This window comes from Triplophysa dalaica, chromosome 18 (assembly GCF_015846415.1).
Source record: "Triplophysa dalaica isolate WHDGS20190420 chromosome 18, ASM1584641v1, whole genome shotgun sequence".
NCBI lineage: Eukaryota > Metazoa > Chordata > Actinopteri > Cypriniformes > Nemacheilidae > Triplophysa > Triplophysa dalaica.
In genome coordinates this window covers 4,188,492-4,208,008 of record NC_079559.1, presented here as the reverse complement: position 1 = coordinate 4,208,008, position 19,517 = coordinate 4,188,492, and the positions used below count along the sequence as shown (strand labels likewise).

The window sequence follows — 19,517 nt, the reverse complement described above, 5'->3', positions numbered from 1 at the left end:
GCTGTGATTTGTAGAGGTGGGAAGTGTGCTCTCTCACAGGTGCCTCAGATCATTTCCGAGCCTGTTCATTTCATGTGCTTAAACTTCATGACGTGATGTAATCCAAGCAGCTTAACTACTTCAACTTAATCACCTGATCAGGGATCAGGGCCAGTAGCAAACTGTGGAACAGATGGGAAGAATATTGATAAGTGGATGGTTTTTGGGTCATTTGAAACTAAAGTGAGACATACAAATGTTTATGGTCTCTTTATCCTTGGGTTCCCAATTGATAAGATGCCTCCAAAGCTCCCTATGCCTTTCATTTATACATAAATACATAAAATTGTATGCATGCATCTTAGAGCTAAGGCAATTGTTTTACAATATGGCATCTGTTTTATCCTATTGATTGAACGGTCATTATGTGACCTGCATCAACATGACATTATGTAATGTTTTAATGTTTTGTTTAATTTTGTGCTTTTACTTCTTCAAGATCTTTTCTCTTCGGGTTAAGCTTTTTAAAATTTAATTTTAATTGAAATTTAGTTTTAATTTTCAATGACAGATCTATTAAATTTTTACGAAAGGTTCAATTAAATGTTGAATGTTGTCAGTTCTTTCTATTCAAAATAATAATAAAAAAATATTGTTCATGTTTTGGAAATTAATCTGATAAAGGAATTAAATTTTTTACATTTTATCGAAATTATCATGATACAATCGCGAACCCTAGTTTATCCAATCACAAGCTTGAGTGTACAGTATACACCCACACTCATTAATAATACATTCCAGAAATATTTCACCCAAAAATTTTGATTTCATTTTATTCTACTATATACCAATACATCTGTCTGACACACAAAGTTAAAATGGTAACACTTTACGATAAGAGACTATTTATTAAAAATGTGTTAATGCTTTAGCTAAAATGAGCTAACAATGAACAATAATAATACAGCATTTGTTAATGTAATTTCATGTTAATTTCAGCATTTACTAATGCATTATTAAAATCAAATGTTGTCACTGTTAACATTATATAGTTAATGGACCATAACCTAAATAACTGTATTGACATGAACCAATATGAACAAGGATTAATAAATGCTGCCAAACTAAATTGTTCATTGTTAGCTAATGTTAGCTAATGCATTTACTAATGTTAAATAATAGCACCTTTTTGTAAAGTGTTCCTGTTAAATTGTTAGAACTCAATCATTGAATGGTTATGTGGTCCTTTTCTATAAAATGACAAGTTAATCATACCTTAAAACTAGAAAAAAACATTAAATGAGCACAAACGTTGTACTACTGCGGTGTGATCTAATGTAAGTCTAATGTACGAGAGCTTTATGTGAGGAACAGACTGAAGGTGTTATTCACTGATAGATGGAATATAGGGGCTGTGAGTCATACTCAGGCTTTATATCCTGACTCATATAGGACCAGTTATTCAATGCACCTGTATGAAATCTGTTTTGACGGTGAGAAAGTTTCTTTTCTGTGTAATTTGGAGCCTTTTTTTGGACGGAAGCATATAGGATGAAAGGGTCACCACTCAGACTGCAAGGCTTTTATTAAGAAGTATCTCACAGACGTTGTGGTTTGTGGTTAGCTGTTACAGGTGAATCTGACTGCTCATGAATGCAGAAGAGAACCTGCACCATGAAATGGTATTGTAAGAATTGTTTTACTTTCATCCTATTATTCCAGACTCGATTCAATTTAATCTCTGTGTTGTTGTTGCACAGGTAAAAGTTCTTGATGCATTGCATTGACAAATGTACATCGGCATCAAACAGTATTTGGACCCGAAAGCCACATTTCAAAATGTATGAGTATCATTGTGATTTAATAGTGGCATCTGCACACAAGTGATGTTTTTTAGAAGAGCGTAACTTTAGGAACATTTTAAACAAACTGCCTTCAAAATGACTTCCTCTCAAATGTTTTACATGTGCAGTTTATCACATTAACTGTGGAGATGATTAACTTACATTTAAAAACTAAGCTACATTTAAAGGGATACTTCACCCAAAAACTCCAATTTGCTGTTTATTTACTCACCCTCAGGCCATCCGAGATGTAGGTGACATTTTTTCTTGAGTAGAACCAAAAAGAAGATTGTTCGGTAAATCCGCAGCCCTCTCTGCTTCATATAATGGGAGTCTATGGGGTCCACCTGTCTAAGAGTTCCTAAAGCACATAATTCCAAAAGAGCACCTCCTGGCAAAATGTTGACGTCTTGTGAAGCGAATCGTTCAATATTTTTCTATTTTCTTATAATATTAGTCATACTGTGCAGCCTCTGCACACGCCCCGTCATGATCTTCTTCTTGTAGTATCTGGTGGCGGATGGCATACCAGCATCTTGTGCGTTTAACACCACCTGCAGAAAGGGAGTGTTGAGCGACAGTTGCTTTTTTGGAATTATGTGCTTTAGGGACTCTTGGACAGGTGGACCCCATAGACTCCCATTATATGAAGCAAAGAGGGATGCGGATTTTCCAAACAATCTTCTTTATGGTTCTACTCAAGAAAAAATGTCACCTTCCTCTTGGATGACCTGGGGGTGAGTAAATAAACAGCAAATTGGAGTTTTTGGGTGAAGTATCTCTTTAATACATTTTGGCAAATTTTTTCAATAGTATATCGTTTTTGCAAAGAAATGGGTTTTAGCCTCCTTTTACATAAATGCCACTTTGTTTGTTTGATATTCAAGCAAAGACATGTGTCCCTAATTGTTTTTTAATTAAAAAACATGACTTATAATAAATCAGTAATATATTAATAGATTGAAATATTCAGGTCTACTGAGTTGCTCTGAAGCTAATGCGTGTCACTGCCGCGGGTTTTGTCTTTGTTTTGGGTTTCTCTTGAAGACATCATTGCTGTACTAAAAAGGGACACATCTGTAGAGCTCAGGCACAGCCTCCTTTTAGTCTCCACGGGTACGCGCCGGACCCTCCTCCAGTACAACCAGGGGTGCGGATGGCACTGCTTTATACCTCAGTTGATTGACAGCCCTTGGGGAGACCACTGTCAAATCCCCTGCCCCTTTGGCCAGTGTGTGGTCAGGTTCTGTTTCCTGTCAGATTGACAGGAGGAAGCCGTGTTTTTGGCACCGAACGTCGTCTCTTGTTCCAAACCAGCAGATTGTTACCAACAGTCTGTTGTGCAACTGCTGGATGCGGGAGGGGTCTCAACGGGGAATATGAGCGAACAACATGATTTGATTTCAGTTATTTTTGCAGCAGGCTTGTTTTCTCTGCTCTCAGCAATATGAAACCAGACCTGCCACTGCCTAACGTCTCTCCTGTGAAAAACAGCCCACATCTCGCCAGCATTTATAGCTCATAAATGCTCCACTACAAGCTCAGAGTGTCTGTTTACCTGAGGAGCGTGACTTTATTATTTTTGCAAACACCTGCGTTAAATAGATGCGATGCAGAGAGTGTTGTTGAAGTTATTGATGGTTGTTTTTTTAAATTGCATTTTGAAAAAGCATTTTTTTCCAGATCCATTTTTATTAAATTCAGAAGTGTGTCTACTGTATGTATGCATTTCATTTAAATGGCTTAATCCTATTACAATCCTACTTATCAATAAATTTCCATATCAGTATCTTTCTTTCATTTTAAATGCTTTTTGTCAATGGTTGTGATCAAATATAATCATTTTATTTCGGTTCTTGGCTATTTTGTACACGCTGTTTTAATACAACAGATAATTTGTGTACATTTAATAAAAATCATAATAATGATATATTTTTTCATTCTTTTTTCGTTTATAAAACAGTCTCTATTACATAGAGAAAAAGTTACATTATGCAAAAGCTTTAATGTTGGTTTTAAGCGACTCATTTTAAACAAATTCTTAACCAAATTGTTAAAGTTTGGTTTAAGGATTAAAAAGAAGTGTTAGGTTTTTGTCATTTGATAAACTGTGCCAAAACTTTGGCCTGATATTATTGTATGTTACACACAAAAAAAATACTTTAATCCATGGTCGGATAAAAATGCACAAACCTAGCCCGGCTTGAACCAATTTGTTGAAGCAAACTAAAAGTTTGTCTATATTTTACCCAAGTGTGGTTTTGAAACAACCCAGCATTTAGGATGTACACTGTTAAATTGTGTGCTGCGTACTTATTTTACGGTCATAATATGGCTCAAATGCCTGCAACAGGTTCTTAAACGGCCCTTCACAGTTATGACAACTTTGTGCTATCACAACAGGGCAGCATGCGTTCAATTAAATCTTTTTCCTTGGGCAATAACTCTGAAAAATCTTCACTAGTTTAAAAAGCATGACAACTATCCCCGGCCTCCTCTATTTCTTATCCGAATAGCCTGTGGTTATCCTGTGAACAATTGAATTAGTGCTCACCTCCAGCCAACAAAGCACAACAATGAAAAATGAGTCAGATTAAGGAGAATATCTCCTGAGAAATTACAGAGGTCATTTCCAGCACTCCAAGAGATAAATCAGATATTATAGAAGTGTTGTTAGAGCAATAAAGACACATTTTCTACCTTCGGAATTAAACTCAGCCACTGGCGTCATTTCAGTGAAATAAGTTCGTAATATAATTCTCTCAGGGGAGCCAAAACGCTCCGTCGTGTCTGAATATTCAACATAATTCTTCTTTTAATCTTTCACACACTGCCTCGGTTACATTGAGTGAAACTGAAGAAAATGAAATAGTTCAGCTAATATGAAGGAGGTTCAGCCTTTGAGAACAATTATAAATTTTTATCAGTTCACTAGAGGTGTTTCAACTCTCCCCTCAGTCTCTCTGTGTGCTGTCTGCCGTAATATCGTGAATCAAATGTAGATAATTAAGAGAACAAGGAGATGCGTACGGTTTGCTCTTGCTGAGCATGTGGCTCATGTGAACTGCATTAACAGATCAGGGGTGCTTTTCCCAAAAGAATCGTAAGCCAACAATGGTCGCAAGTTTCGTCATTCCAGCATAGTTCAACAAGGTAAGTGTTTCCTGAAGCCATCGTTCCAACGATCAATCAGATTAATTAGAAGACGGTATTACTTCTCCACCATCTACTGTATGTGACGGCATCAACTATATTGTTGAACCAATTTGGTTCAAACGACAGATGAGCGACAAAGTTACAATGTTTTGGGGAAACAGCGGTGATAAGCTAGTTAGTTTCGCAAACGATGCAACGTGCTATGGTGGTTAGCGGCAAATTATTTTGTTGTTCGGGAAACGCATACCAGTTCGGGTCATTGTGCCAACAACATTCAATGTACAGTATTTCACATTAAAAAAACAATTAAAAACATTTTCAGTGAACTCTTGACAGGAACATGTTGACTACTATTAACTTACAGTAGTGAAAAACGAACCCTCTCTCTCAACAAGTATCGTTCCAGCATCATAAAAACTTGTAACGTTGTATAAGCACTCCTTGAATTTTATCTCTAAAAATTGTCCTATTCTAAGAAACCATAAATCGATAGAAAGCCAATTTATTCTGCTTGTGTAAAAATCTCAATTTTGAACACTTGATCCTTAAAGGCGGGGTGTCTGATCCTTTAAGTCGGGCTGAGCACCAAAACAACCTTGTAGCCAATCAGCAGTGAGGTGCACAGTGCACAGGATGGACATTAGTCGAGCCGAGCGCTGACGAAAGTAAAAGATGAGCGTAATTTGGTGATTTGAACATCAACAACAGCTATGAGAAATCGGACATCCCGCCTTTAAGACTAGTTTTGTTGTCACAATTGAGATGTTACAGGGAGCTCATCTGTAAATTTAATTTTGCATGTTTTATCCAGCATTGCATTGTGAGATATAGGGCCCAATCGTACATACGGCGTAGTGCGGTGCAAGGTGCAGCCTAAGTGCTTTTGCTAGTTTCAGCCTGACGCAGTTCTGATTTTTCCTGTCTTGCTCTGCAATGTTTTATAAGGAATTGCATTTGCACTCATTTATGCGCCCATGTGTGTGTGCTGGTCTAAAAGAGAGGTGTTTTAAGGCGCATTATTGGTGCGTTGCTATTTTGACAAACTAAAAATAGACTGCGCCATAGACCACCTCAAACGTGGTCTAAATCAACGGCGGAGTATTTCTCTTGTTATTTAAAGAGGCTTTAGTAGAAAATGCGCCTCTGGGCGGGTCCACAATGCGCTTTCACTTTACTTATTAGACAGAGGGAAGCTCAGCAGCACACAAACGTTTTTTAAACACAAATTTCTTTTTTTAAGTACTAAAAATGATTATTGTGTACATAATGATAAAAATCTGGCTTTTCCTGCTCGCACGCTTTAACCTCACGCATAAGCAAATGTGTTTCCTCTATGGAGAAGCGTCAGTCTTTGCTCTTCGGAGTATAAATGGCGCAATGGCATGAGCGCAAATGGCTCTTAAAGTGAATGAGAGATGAGATTTTGATTGGTTTACTGCACATTACTCCCAAAAAACACCCATTACTCATTAAGAGAATCGGGAAAACCTGCATACCATGTGCCCGGACGTGCCGACCCAACGCTTTAGACCACGCGCTTGGATCTTTAAAAAAGGACCCATAAGAGCATTTTTGAAATCTCTGACCGTACCATATGTCAACAAGATTTGCAGATTTTTTTGATTGTAGGAGAAACATCTGTGCTCAATCAAACTACCACAAATATAGCTTAAAGACCTTCATTAAGTCTAGTTCAGAAGGTATTTTATGCATTCAATAGTTTACAGACTAAGCACAATATTCAAACTATACACTTCAGTAGTAGTTTGCCTTCTCGTACTGAGCCTCAGTTCAGGTTGCACACCTGGAGTCTTTGACAATTGTGATTCGAGAACATCTTGTCGTGTGTGGAACAAGGTCATCCGTCTGTGTTAGTCTGTCAGACAAAGTGCACGACCACTCACGGCCCTATGCTGTGATCTGGAGCTGAGCCTCATCTGCGGTGAAGGTCTCGCGTCTGCTGTTGTCTGCTCCGCTGGCACTGGAGATTCATTGTAACGGGAGGAATTGCTTTTGGGACACATCGGCTGGAGTGCATCTCATTGGAATTAGAGGCATGGAGATGGAGGAACACAATAGTGAGAACAGCAGCGATCATGATGACATATTGATTCTGGTATTATTTTTATATATCTTCCTTGAGTACATTCCCGTTTTATTTATAGGAACGGATCACCATATTATTAAATCAACTCTTATATACATTCTTTGTGTTACACATAAGAAAGAAAGTTAAACGGGTTTTAGAAATGAGTAAATATAGAAATAATGTTGATTTTTTTTATGCAAGATATTCCTTTAAGTCAGTGGTTCCACTGTAAGCTTTTGTAAACTTGTTTGCCCCACAGCCATGCATATCAATCACTCTCAATATCCCTTCTCTGAACCTCAAGGGTGCCCCGAGATGTGCCTGCATGAATGCGAAACGGATTTTTTACCACCTTAAACGCTCATCAGGCCCTGCCCCACCAGTGAGAATATTCAAAGGCGAGCTTATGAAATATGTATCGTGACACGCAATTTCCCTGTATTTTAATTACCTATTTTATACTCGAGGTACAAGATTAAGTGAGCTCGGCGCTGTAAAGTGACTCTGTGTTCATTTACAGTGATTACGGTGAATAATTAAAATCGTTTCGGTTGCTCTGCGGATTGCAAGACGAAACGGTGAAGGGATTTATTCAGAGACGAGCCACAGCCATTAATTTTGAATGTAGCCCAAAGCACCTGAACTGAGCGTTGGCATGTTTTATTGAGGCTGCGTCTGTGTTTTTCAAAACCACATGCCCGGGAGGTCCCACTCAAAGGTCTTTTTCTGCAGAATCTGTATGTTGTGTGTCATCACACATGAAACCCTTTCTGTTAGCTGGATGGAAATTGGCTGTAATGAGGAATGGACGGAATTCTGGTGGGTGCGAAAATGTACAAGAATGCAAATCCTTCTAGCTATATATACTTGATTTTATACGCTGTTGTTGCATCCAGAGATGTGTTGAGGTTGCAGATGATTAGGTTTGAAAGCTTTAATTGCAGCCATAAAATTTGAAGTTTAATATAAAGTGGTGCCGAGGTTACAATATGCAGCGAAAAGTTCATTGCACTTTGTTGACAACTTTATTGAGTTGGAACTAAATTCTAATTAATTGTACAAATTTAATTAATTGTATTAACATAATTGTACAAATGAAATTAATTTGAATACTTAAAATCGTTTCGGTTGCTCTGCGGATTGCAAGACAAAATTGTGTTGTCTTATAATTATATTATAATTATAATTATTCTAGTTAATACAATTAATTCAATTTTTACAATTAATTAGAATTTAGTTCCAACTCAATAACGAAATAAATCTAGAATGTATGTTACTGGCATTAAAAAAATGTAATTAAAATGAATAAATATTAAATTATGTATTACAATAAGACGTGCATTAGAATATGCTAAAGCGACAAAAAAATCTAGATTTTTTTGTGATTAGATATTTTTATAACAAAAACACATGTAGTTTTGCCAAGATCAAGAATATTTTATTAGATTGATTTTTGTGTCGGGTTACATTTAACATTTTTGAGGCATAAAAAAACATTGAGATCATCATTGACTTCATTAACAGGAACATTTGTGTTTTATTTTTATATTACTTAAGTATTCAGGTCAGAATGTGTTTTTCTTTCTATGTAAACAGTTTTACGTCTTATTTCGATCGGGGGGCCGCGGGGGCCTCTGGGTTCTTTCCCAATAGACGTGGTGTGTGTGTGTTTTCTTGGCAAGCATTGGTGAGCATGTGCTCTGCTCATTTACATTGATGGCAAGACTTCTCCTTTGCTGGCATTTTCAGCAGCCATTGATCCACGGGCTGCCTGATTAATCTTCTATAAAAGGATCAGGAGTCAATTAGTGTCGGAATTTTAGGTGTGTCACCTTCCCCAGAGAAGCCTGACGCTCTACACGAGCACACCTGAAACATCCATCGCCAGTCAATTTACACGCTTCCTCTCCATTTCTCCCAGTGTAAGGAATACATCTGCATAGCAAAGACAAAGGATCTACCTGCAAGAAATGGATGAGTGTGCTACCTACCTCCAGACTAGATCCGGTTTCTAAAGATTCAGCGTTTTTTTTTTGGTTGACAGAGAACAATGACAGCTGGTGCTGTGTTCTCCTGTCTGATAAGGTCATGTGAAGTCTAACTCTCTGTTTCAAAGCCGTGCGAGGTACTTACCTAGATAGCGGTTTGAAAAGTTTCTCCGGAGAAATCAGACAATTTAATTAAAAATGAACAAATGTAGCCACTATTTGTGTGTGCTTTGTTGTGTTTAAGATTACAGATATCAGAAGTCTTAGTATTTAAGATTCAGAGTTCTGGTTTTTGTATAATATGTAGAGCATCAAAATCAATTACCTGTGAGGTTTCTTGACCGTTGAGACACTGACTAAGAAAGCAGCTGTCTATGTTGGCATAATGCAGCAAGTTTGGAACAGAGCCTTAAAGGGATAGGTCACCCAAAAATAAAAAATTGTCATCATTATTTCTTCCATCAATCCAAACCTGTATATGACTCTTTTTTCTGTGGAACAAGTGGAGAAAGAATATATTTTGAGAAATGGTTGCAATGGTTTTGTGTTTTGTGCATACAATGGAAGTCAGTGGTTGTTTGTATACATATTATACTTTGTATAATATGTACCTGCCCTGCACATTGTTTATAAGTGCAATATATATTATAAATTAATTTTTCATTTTGTCAGATTCATGGATTTAGTTATAATAAAGATTTGACTGTGGCTCAATATTTTATTCTTGTTCTTACAGGTGATTCAACGCAGAGAAGACGGCTCTGTGAATTTTTTTCGGGACTGGGAAGCGTACCGTGAGGGTTTTGGCAAGATAACAGGAGAACATTGGCTTGGTAAGACCTCCAATTATAACTATCTAGAGCACAATCTGTTGAATAGCAATTTGAAGATCAGTTAAAATTGTTCTTATAGTACATCATTTGTATCCACCTGGTTTCTGAAACTTTACAAAAAAACCTGTTTATTTATGAAAAGCCTAAATAGCTGCATGGTAAAAAATAAAACATTTTTGCAATGCGTGCTGTGGGAATATATATAAAAAAAATATTCAGCGTCCAGTCCTTGGCATTTAGAAATCATTAGGTGAAATCTATAATACAAAATTACATTTGTTTTTGAAAAGATTGTGTGCATTGAAAAGATCATTAAAATAAATAATAAATCACAATTATGTTTTCTACCACAAATGAAACTCATTTAAATTGGTAATCACAAGAACAAATAACAGTTATAAGAGTCGGTAGCTCATCTGTGATATACACAAAGTGTCAAACTCCAAAGGCTTTATGTCAACTAAAATGCACACACAACAGTTTTGCTTTTTGAATGGCAGTAACGGTTTTTAAAGGTTTGTTGAGAAGATTTTCAGCCCACAAATACATGCTTGTCACTCTTTTAAATCATTTTCCTTAGTGCTGACAACTGTAAGTAACACGGGCACATTCAGTTATTGCCACGGTGAGCTGCCAGCTCGGACCAAATGCCAAGCTGTGTGTCCAGAGCCGAGCGTACAGTAGCAGATGGTTGTGGGTGTACGGGGAGGAATGCTTTGTTAAAGAGACTGAATGTAGTGAGGAAACTCATCACAGTGTCCAGTGATACAACAAACCAGATTTTGTTTCTATCCCAAGTCTGAATTCTACATAATTTCTTATGAGTTTCTTCAGATTGAAGAGATAGTTTACCCAAAAATTAAAACTGTTTTTGTTATTTGCTTACTGTACCTAAATGACATTTTTTTTGCATGGACATTAAAAAAATTACGGAAAATGTACTGGTAAATTTCTACCAGATCTTTAACTGTTTATTTTACTGACATTTACGTCAATGCCAAAATGTAATTCAATGCAGTGCAAAATTTTAAATACAGTTAAAACGACAAATTCCTTCATATTAGTAAAGTACATTGTGCAGATTTTATTATAATGTAATCACCATCTCTGTTTAAAACAAAATAGTATTTTACTTAAAATACTTATCTTAAAGTTTTAAAAATAACTGTGTTTGCAACCATTTAATAAATTATTGCAAAATCTGACCCGAAAACTCAGATTATAATTTTTATTAAGATTAAATAAAAAAGCACAGATGTTTGTTCCTTTTAAACAAAATTAATTTACGATTTGCATCTTTAAAATAGGCAAAAAATGAAGTTTATTGTGCAGATTTGATTTATAACGTAATCGCCATTTCTGTTTAAAACAAAATAGCATTTTACTTTAAATACTTATCTTAACGTTTTTAAAAATAACTGTATTTGTAACCATATAATAAGGTATTGCAAAATCTGACCCAAAACTCAGACTACAAAAAATGTTTAAGGTTAAAAAAGCACAGATTTTTGTTCTTTTTTAACTATATTAATTTACAATTTGCAGCTTTAAAATTGGCAAAAAATACACCTAATACACCTAATGCCGAGCCTCACCACAATATAATCGGGCCAATTTCTCCCCTTCCTGTGTAGATTCCTGATGATCTTAAACAAGCCAACAGATTATTTTATTAGATTTTCCTGTAGTATGATTTGTGTTAATAGTGAATAAACCTGATCAGAAGAACATCGCAGCCGCCCCGATTGCGAATCGTATTAAACATTTTGAAAATTTACAATCAGAAATCCTGATGTGCGGAGGAAACTCAGAGGACAAACGCACAAGAACTCTGTTGATTGTCAAGTGGTGTGAAACGATATCCAATCAGAAAGCCGGCTCAGAGAAGCATAACAAGCGTAGTCATGACTTCAACCAAACCCTTTTCTTTTCCTGTGAATTTTCTCTCAAAAGCATTCCAAACCAAAAGCATTCCTATCATCGCATTTACGAATAATAAAAAAAGAATCAGGTTATGGGCGAGTGATCCGCTGTATCACAATAGTGGTAGGAGTCCGTGTGATGATGCTTTGAGGTAACAGGAAGAAAGGTCCACTGGAGATTGAGCAAGTGGACTCTTTCAGATGATAACAGATATTTTTTTGCTGTACTGTTGAGTCTTAATATTCTTTTTTAATTACGGTGAAGACATAAATAGAACAATATTTGAAAGTTGCATTTAAATTATATCTAGTGCTGTTCCACCTTAAATGCTTGAGCACGTGCCTCTTGAGCAATTTCTCATAGATAAGTATTTGAAAATCAAATCAAAGGTTATGCACACATTTGTTTATAATGAGCACATATGTAATAAACGTACAGTGAAATAAAAGTATTCTCGAGAGAATTTGCGAGATTTCCTGTGTTCACAGTCTGGACTCTTTGAAAATCTGTTGGTGTGTGGTGTGCCGTCTCCATCACATCACGGCGCACAACACATTAACATTAGGAGCAAAACGATAAAATCTGGGACTTTTTGTCCTCATGTTAGTGGTCTCACAGTTTGAAACTCTTCAAACAAATATAAAAGAGATATCAAAACTCTATTGGTGAGACCCGCCCTTACTTTATAACACCAAACCATAATATAACACCAAAAAGTATTCTAACAACTTATACACATAAAAAAGTCAAAAATAAAAACTTACCAAAAAATGTCAAAATCAGCAAACGGATCTGAACCCTTAACATGAGCAAACAATGAAATGTTCATTTTTGTGTGAACTGCATTTGAATTTGAAGGATGTTATAGCCTTAAGAAAAAGTTTGTGGTTTGTATGTTTTTATGCCACGTTCAAGTGCTTGCCTAAACGTCATTTTCATTTATGATCTATTTTCATTTATTTATCGCAAAGTCGCTTTACTTTCGTAGAAAAAGGAAAATATTTCCTGTGATGACAGTGCTTTCGGAATGCATTTCGTTTTTCTGTTTTTCGCCTGACAATCATGTCAGATCCCGACATGTGATGGGTCCAGTTCCCGCCGTTGTTTTCTGTACTGCGCGCTCAGGAGCTCGTGTCTCAGTCAGCACTGATTGGCTGTGGCAGGTCTGTTACAAAGTGTCATTTCGGAAAGATTGACAGCTTTTCAGAAAGGGCAGGACGGCACTGGCTAGCAGCGTCTATCACACCCACTGTGGCTGAGAATGACTTTTCCCATGGCCTGTTCTTTTTACTCCTAACAATGAGTAAGTCCAGCCTTGAGCAATCCCACAGGCCCTTCAGCATGGGATATTACTTGTGTTAGTGTTCAGGGGTTCGGTCCCTGTGGGGAAGTCCAGGATGGAACAGTCCTCCCTGGAGTGACAGGGTTCAAGGCACTGCTTTGTGATGAGGATGCCCATTGGTACCAAAGAGGTGAGCTGGACCAACCCACGCTCTTAATCAATAAGAGAACCGAGGAAACCAGAGACAATTAACCTCCAGGGCTGACGAAATGAGTTCCAGAGAACATCGACAACACCGACTCATCAAAAATAAGGTGACAGGTAAACCAGTGAGGGCAGAGGCCCTTTAGCAAGAGACAATCTAGCCTCTCACCTCAGACAAATAGGATCCGGAGCACAGTTCACCAATCAGAAGTTTCTCTGAGCTACTTAAACTCGCGAGCTTCTTTGGGGCGATTCACGCAGAGATCTTTTTAGTGGCCCATTAGCAATTTGCATGAAATACTTGGCTATGCATAAATTTAAGTGGAATTTTAAGGGGGGGTTATGAATATTAATGCACAAGAGTGTATTTTTGTGTCATCAAAGGAGAGGTTCGAATTACCATTCCATCATTTTTCTTTTGTAGTGTATTAGCATATCCATTCATGATCAGCCTCCCAGAGCGCTATAAATAAGCCTTTTATCAGTGATTTCCTCATAATTCTGTTGAATTAGTTATAATAAGTCATTCCCACCCTAAAACTTCAGGATATTTACACACTGCCGATACAAAAACTTTAGCGCGCATCAAAAGCTCACGCACCCAAACATGTGCATGTAGACTTGTGAGGAGCCGCTTAGACTTTTGTTCTTCCTAAATTAAGTTCATTTTAATTACTTCACTACTACCAGACTACCATTTCAGGCTGTTTTTTTCATGAAGATATTACTTGAAACTATTTTAAATGTTTCCTTATACCACAGAGAATACCTTTTTTTGTTGGTTTCTCCACTTAAAGATACAGTTTGTAAAACCACCAGGCCAGTTTTATATATTTTGTTTATTTGAGTACTTACATTATCTCAAATGTTTCCAACAATTTGTAAATCGTGTGAAAATTGTCATTTTAAGCAGTGACACAGGTTCGTGCCTGGCTGTCATCTGTCAATAACATCATATCCGCGTGACCAAAAACACAGCTGCAGCTACTGCCCCACCTGTTTAGGGGCCTCTGATTGGCCGGATCTTTTATTCTTTTTATTTACTTCAGCGCAAAAAAAAATAGACCCTCACTGGCCCAAAGGAAATAAAACAAAAAATAAGCCTGAAATCACGTCAATCATTTTGATTTAGCCAGATCTTTTTATTTTAGCTTCATCAAGCTACGCCGTTGTTGTTGTTTTGAAAATATCTGTTTTGAATGTGTGACGGCGGGTATAACAAACTGCGCCTTTAAAGGCGAGAAATCTCAACATGGAAGTTCATAACATTCCTGCATTTTTGCAGAATGAGAAAACAAGCATTATTTTTAAGCAGAGTAATTTGATTTTTGTTTTGATGAAATATTACACGACTCAAAATAAAGCTAAAAATGATTTGGTTAAATAGGCTTTTGTCATAGCTTTGTTAAAATCATTTTGGGCAGTTACTTTAAGCAATCTTTTTCCGGCATTCTCTTTCAGTAGAAAAGAATGCTTTCAATCCAGCCAAATCCCTGATGTCATCATATCACATTCCCGAAATCCAGTCCAGCCTGCAGTCAGCAGAAACGAGCATCTTAACTTATAATCTCATCGATCTGCACAAGCCTCAATTTTTCACAAATTTGCCCTGACAGAAGTTATAAGTTGGCACAGTTTTTTACAGCACAGATTCAGCTTTTCGTTTTACTGGACACATTTTTATTTGTCAAAGATCAGATGGTACAGTTTAACATTTTGATGACTGTAACTTAAATGTGGCTGTGTGTACAGGAAAGTATTTTAACATAAAAAAATATATATATGATTTTGTAATGCTGTTCACTTATTCCTAGCTTTTCTGAGTTAAAATGCTTTCTCAATGCCCTGACAGGTATTAACTCAGATATGTGAAAACATTATTCAATGAAAATGTTTGAGAAGTGCAACAGACTGTTTTGGCTGACCCTATGAACATTCTTTTGGCAAGAAAAATGTACAGGGGTCGGGACAAATGCTGTCAGTCTATATATAGAATGCTATGCAGAAAAATAAGACCCATTTGTTGTACACAAACTAAACTATTTTGAGGAATGTGGGATACCAAACTGTTCTGGGACATCAGTGACTACCGAAATTTACTTCTTTAAAACTTGACAGAATTTTCATTTTTGAGTGGACTGTCCCTTTAAGAGGATGACTCATTTTAACCCAGTCTTCCAGTTGACATCTGCACTGTTCAATTACATTCTGCACTTATGCTGAACACTTTTCTGTCAACATCTTAGTCATGTTCAATTGCAATTCATTCAGATGTATGAGCTCTTGCTTTAGCAGGCGATAAGTGAAGATGCTATCTTGAGGGCTTTTTGACCCGATGCGTTTTGTGGAGGAAACAGAGCAGATGTGTCATGTAAGTGAAGAAGGGAAGAAAGGATGCATGCTGTTAATGTGAAGTGACTTAGTTACCAGCGCAAAATTTCAGAAAACGTGTTGATGGCTTCTAGGTTCCTTATGGTGCTTGATGTGAGCATGTAACTTTCATATTTGGCATGAGAAAAAATGTGTTTCTGCCTCGAGCATTCAGGCTGGTCGCGGGAGAAACAAGTCGTGGAGTTGTTGTGTTTGTTCCTTTGTGAATTCAGCTTATTGTGTCACTATCACAGTTTTTATTTTAGTCATATTTCATATTTTGGAAATGTTTATATGATAATATCATATTTAAGTCATTTTGGGGTTTTTGATATACATACTGTATATATGTAATTTAGGTCAGTTTTCTCTCGAATAGTATAGTTTTAGTATATGTTTAGTCTATGCGTATGATGTAGCTGTATTTTGAAATGCTTTGGCGTGACGTTTTAATGTTTTCAACATAAAATTTCAGATTGCTTAACTAACGTAGTTAAGTTTTATATTTATGTATTTTGAAGTCCGAATTCTGTACAACCAAGGTTATTTTAGTTTACTCAAATTAAAACTTTGAACAAGTTTTCCTTTATTGACGTCAAATAGAAAATATTGTGCCAAAATTTCTAACCCTAACCCTAACTAAATGAAAAACTTAAATGTCACTTCATTAATAAACTTAAATTACAAAATAAAAAATTAAATAAAGCTGAAAAACAATATATCAACCTTATTAGCATCATAAAAAAACGAAAAAATACTAAAATGACAAAAGCATGTCACAAAATTGCTAAAATTTTGACCATAATTAAAATATAAACTAAAAATTTATAAAAATAAAAGATAATTTAATATATTAATAGTAAATATTATTTATAATCAATAAATATTAATACAATTAAAAGCAAAATTATAATAACTCCCCGTACAACTACGTCAAACTGCCATTTCTCATAAAATCGTGCCTGACAGTATTTTTTTTTTATTATGTATTGTTTGTGTTCTGGTTAATGACATCATCTTTTGTAAACGAATGTATTCCAATAATTACTGTATCAGTACACTCAGAGTCTCAGTATGATTCCTCTCTCAATCTATCCTTCCCCTTCTCTTATTCAGACGTCAAACTCCCGCTGATTTCAATAGACTTAGTCACTGGCATTTTCTCACCGCTGATGTGGGCTGCATGCAGGTTCCCCGCGTCTGGCTGAGTGAATTCTAAAAAGTGGGTTTAAAAAGATGGCCGCCTCTCCTGGGTGCTTCTCCACATCTCTATATTCATTACTCAACACACCACCTCTGTTAATAGACTGCTATGCATTCCACAACTCGGGCAGCATCCAGAATGAACCACTCTGTGATAGGAGCTCGTGCTGTGGACTTCTTTCTAATGCTTCTCATATTACATTTTCAACATTTGTTTCGCCGAAACCCCTTCTAATTCTCGTGACTCATGTAAATGAAAGCTTTGTTGGTTTCCCTCTTTATCGCAGCCCTACCTCTTTAATGCAATGTTTGTTCTCTCAGTCGCTCATTTTCTCTATCTCTATCTCGCTACAGTATTACACTCCCAAAATCCCCTGGATGTTACATTAAGATGTATGGCCGGGATACTGCTGACAAACATATTTTCAGTTCGCCGCATGTCTCCTCTTCTGGATTTTATCACGCGTGTGTGTAAGCTCTCCCTTCTGAATCACACTATTATTGCTTACTTCCACACGACGGAGGAATTCACTGCTGTGACCTCTTCAGTGTTTAAAGACCGGAGGATTTCAAAGAACATGAGTCAATACAGCGGCTCTCCATTGTACAGATACTCCGGCGTAATGTTTCTGTCAACGTACATTTTTAAGCAGTTTAAAGTGCAGTTGATGCTGTAGTCTGCTCAATCACAGATGGGGGAAAGAATCCTTTACTGAATATCTTGCATGCCGTGACAAGTTTTTGTAGGTGATCTTCTAATAGTTTTTTTTGTTTATGAGATGACTGTGTATTGATTGGAGCAATAATTGAAAATACAGTATGCCAACACTGGCACACAGCCGTATCTAACTATAGCCTGCCTACCGACAAGGTTCTCATCATTTCAATTACTCTCAAGCACTGCTTTTGAAATAGCTGCTTAATATAACGGTAAATGATTTTTAGTTTCATCACAATCTTTATTATGTAATGTCAACAAGAGGTTTTATGGCGCAAAAACAATGAAGTCAAAGTCATTTATCGTAATGTGTTATGTAGGGAATATTTTAAATGTATTCACCTTAAAAACACAACTTGTGTTCTATTAAACGCATTATAAATTCAACTTGTACTTTATTTTACACATTCAACTTAAAATATGTAAAACATGTTTTGTCACAACTTAAATGACAGGCAGTAATTGCACAAGATGTATGCTTTGTTTTCTTAACAGTAGCTTTTAGTAAAGAGCTGTGCTTGTTTTCTCTATATGCTTTTGCATAGTGCTTGTGTAAGCAGAGATGGGGATCACATCACACTGTCAATCCTCCTTCCTCCACTGACTGAACCCTCATAGCCTTAAACAGTTAAAACTACATAAATGCATCATGTTTTATGTTTACATTGCACATATGTAAGAGACAGATGTTCTGTTGTGTTCACTGTAGCTTACAGAACGCACATACATTTGTGCAGTTATTAGCGTGTTCTGTGCAGTAATGAAAACAGGTCGCACCACGCACTCACACAAATGCTCCCAAATATATTTTGATGTGGCACAGGTTCAATTTAGGGAGCATATGCGACTAAAATGGTTGCAATTTCGAGCCCAGCACTTCATCATGCCAATTGCATAAGGAAATTTTGTTCTTGCGAGACCAATTGGATCTCGCGAGACACATTGGATCTTGCGAGATCTCGTCACACCCCTAATACATATATATATTTCTTTGTTTGTTTATTTTATGGCTGTCAAATTATTAATCATAAATAATCACATCAAGGATAAAAGTTTGTGTTAACAGAATATATGCATGTGTACATATTTAGTTAATATTTAGATGTATTTATTTTTATTTACCAATAATTTAAATGTGATATTAACACTTATTCATTTTTATATTTCTTAAATACATGTGCATGTATGTTTATGTGTTTTTTAAATCAAAATTAATACTCACAGTACACATAGACTTCATTGTAGGGGGAATATACATGTGACCCAGTATGTGAAAACCAAGCTACATTATTTTCTTGTGATTTCATGTTTTCTAAATAAAATCACCCTACATGATGTGAAGAACATTCTGTTAAGGTTTAACCTCCCCTGAGAACCAGTGAGAATCTCCGTTAGGGTGAGAGCACCAAACTCGGTCACATAAATGTATACAAAGTACAGCTAATAAAAACACAAATAAGTAAACAATATTTATTCACGCAGAGGCTTTTAAGAGGACCATTGGGGTATAAGGATTCTTCATTTGCTTGTAAGACTGCACAATACAGTCAGTGTGTCAAAAACAGAGACGTTGGGTTTGTCCCACTGCACTGTTTCTTGTCTGATAAAACAGCTTGTTACTGGAGGAGATTTACTATTTTTAAAACAGATACTGTCACAGTGCTGATAAAACGATGTTAGTAGCATTTCTAGATTTAGCAAGTTGTTCCTCATCACTTCTGCTTAGATAAAAGAATATGTATAGAACAAAATCAACTAGAATAATAATACAATGACTGTCTTTACATATTCAAAATGTGACCATTGAACACTAGTGAAAAATGTTTTAAATATGATTTTCTATTTCGGACACAAAAAAACGTGAGGAATATGTGAGGTACATGTGAGATTTGTATGCGAATGCATGTTGTTCCTCATGGATTACCTGA

At 36.3% G+C, this 19,517-nt stretch overlaps 1 protein-coding gene across 1 annotated transcript in view; it reads left to right on the top strand.

Moving 5' to 3' along the window:
- The window catches only part of fibcd1a (fibrinogen C domain containing 1a), a 94,309-nt gene that overhangs the window by 50,042 nt on the left and 24,750 nt on the right, over positions 1-19,517 (top strand). The window contains exon 5 of the mRNA XM_056730076.1: positions 9,793-9,889. Within this exon, the coding sequence (XP_056586054.1) occupies positions 9,793-9,889 (97 nt within the window). The remainder of the gene's footprint in view (positions 1-9,792; positions 9,890-19,517) is intronic.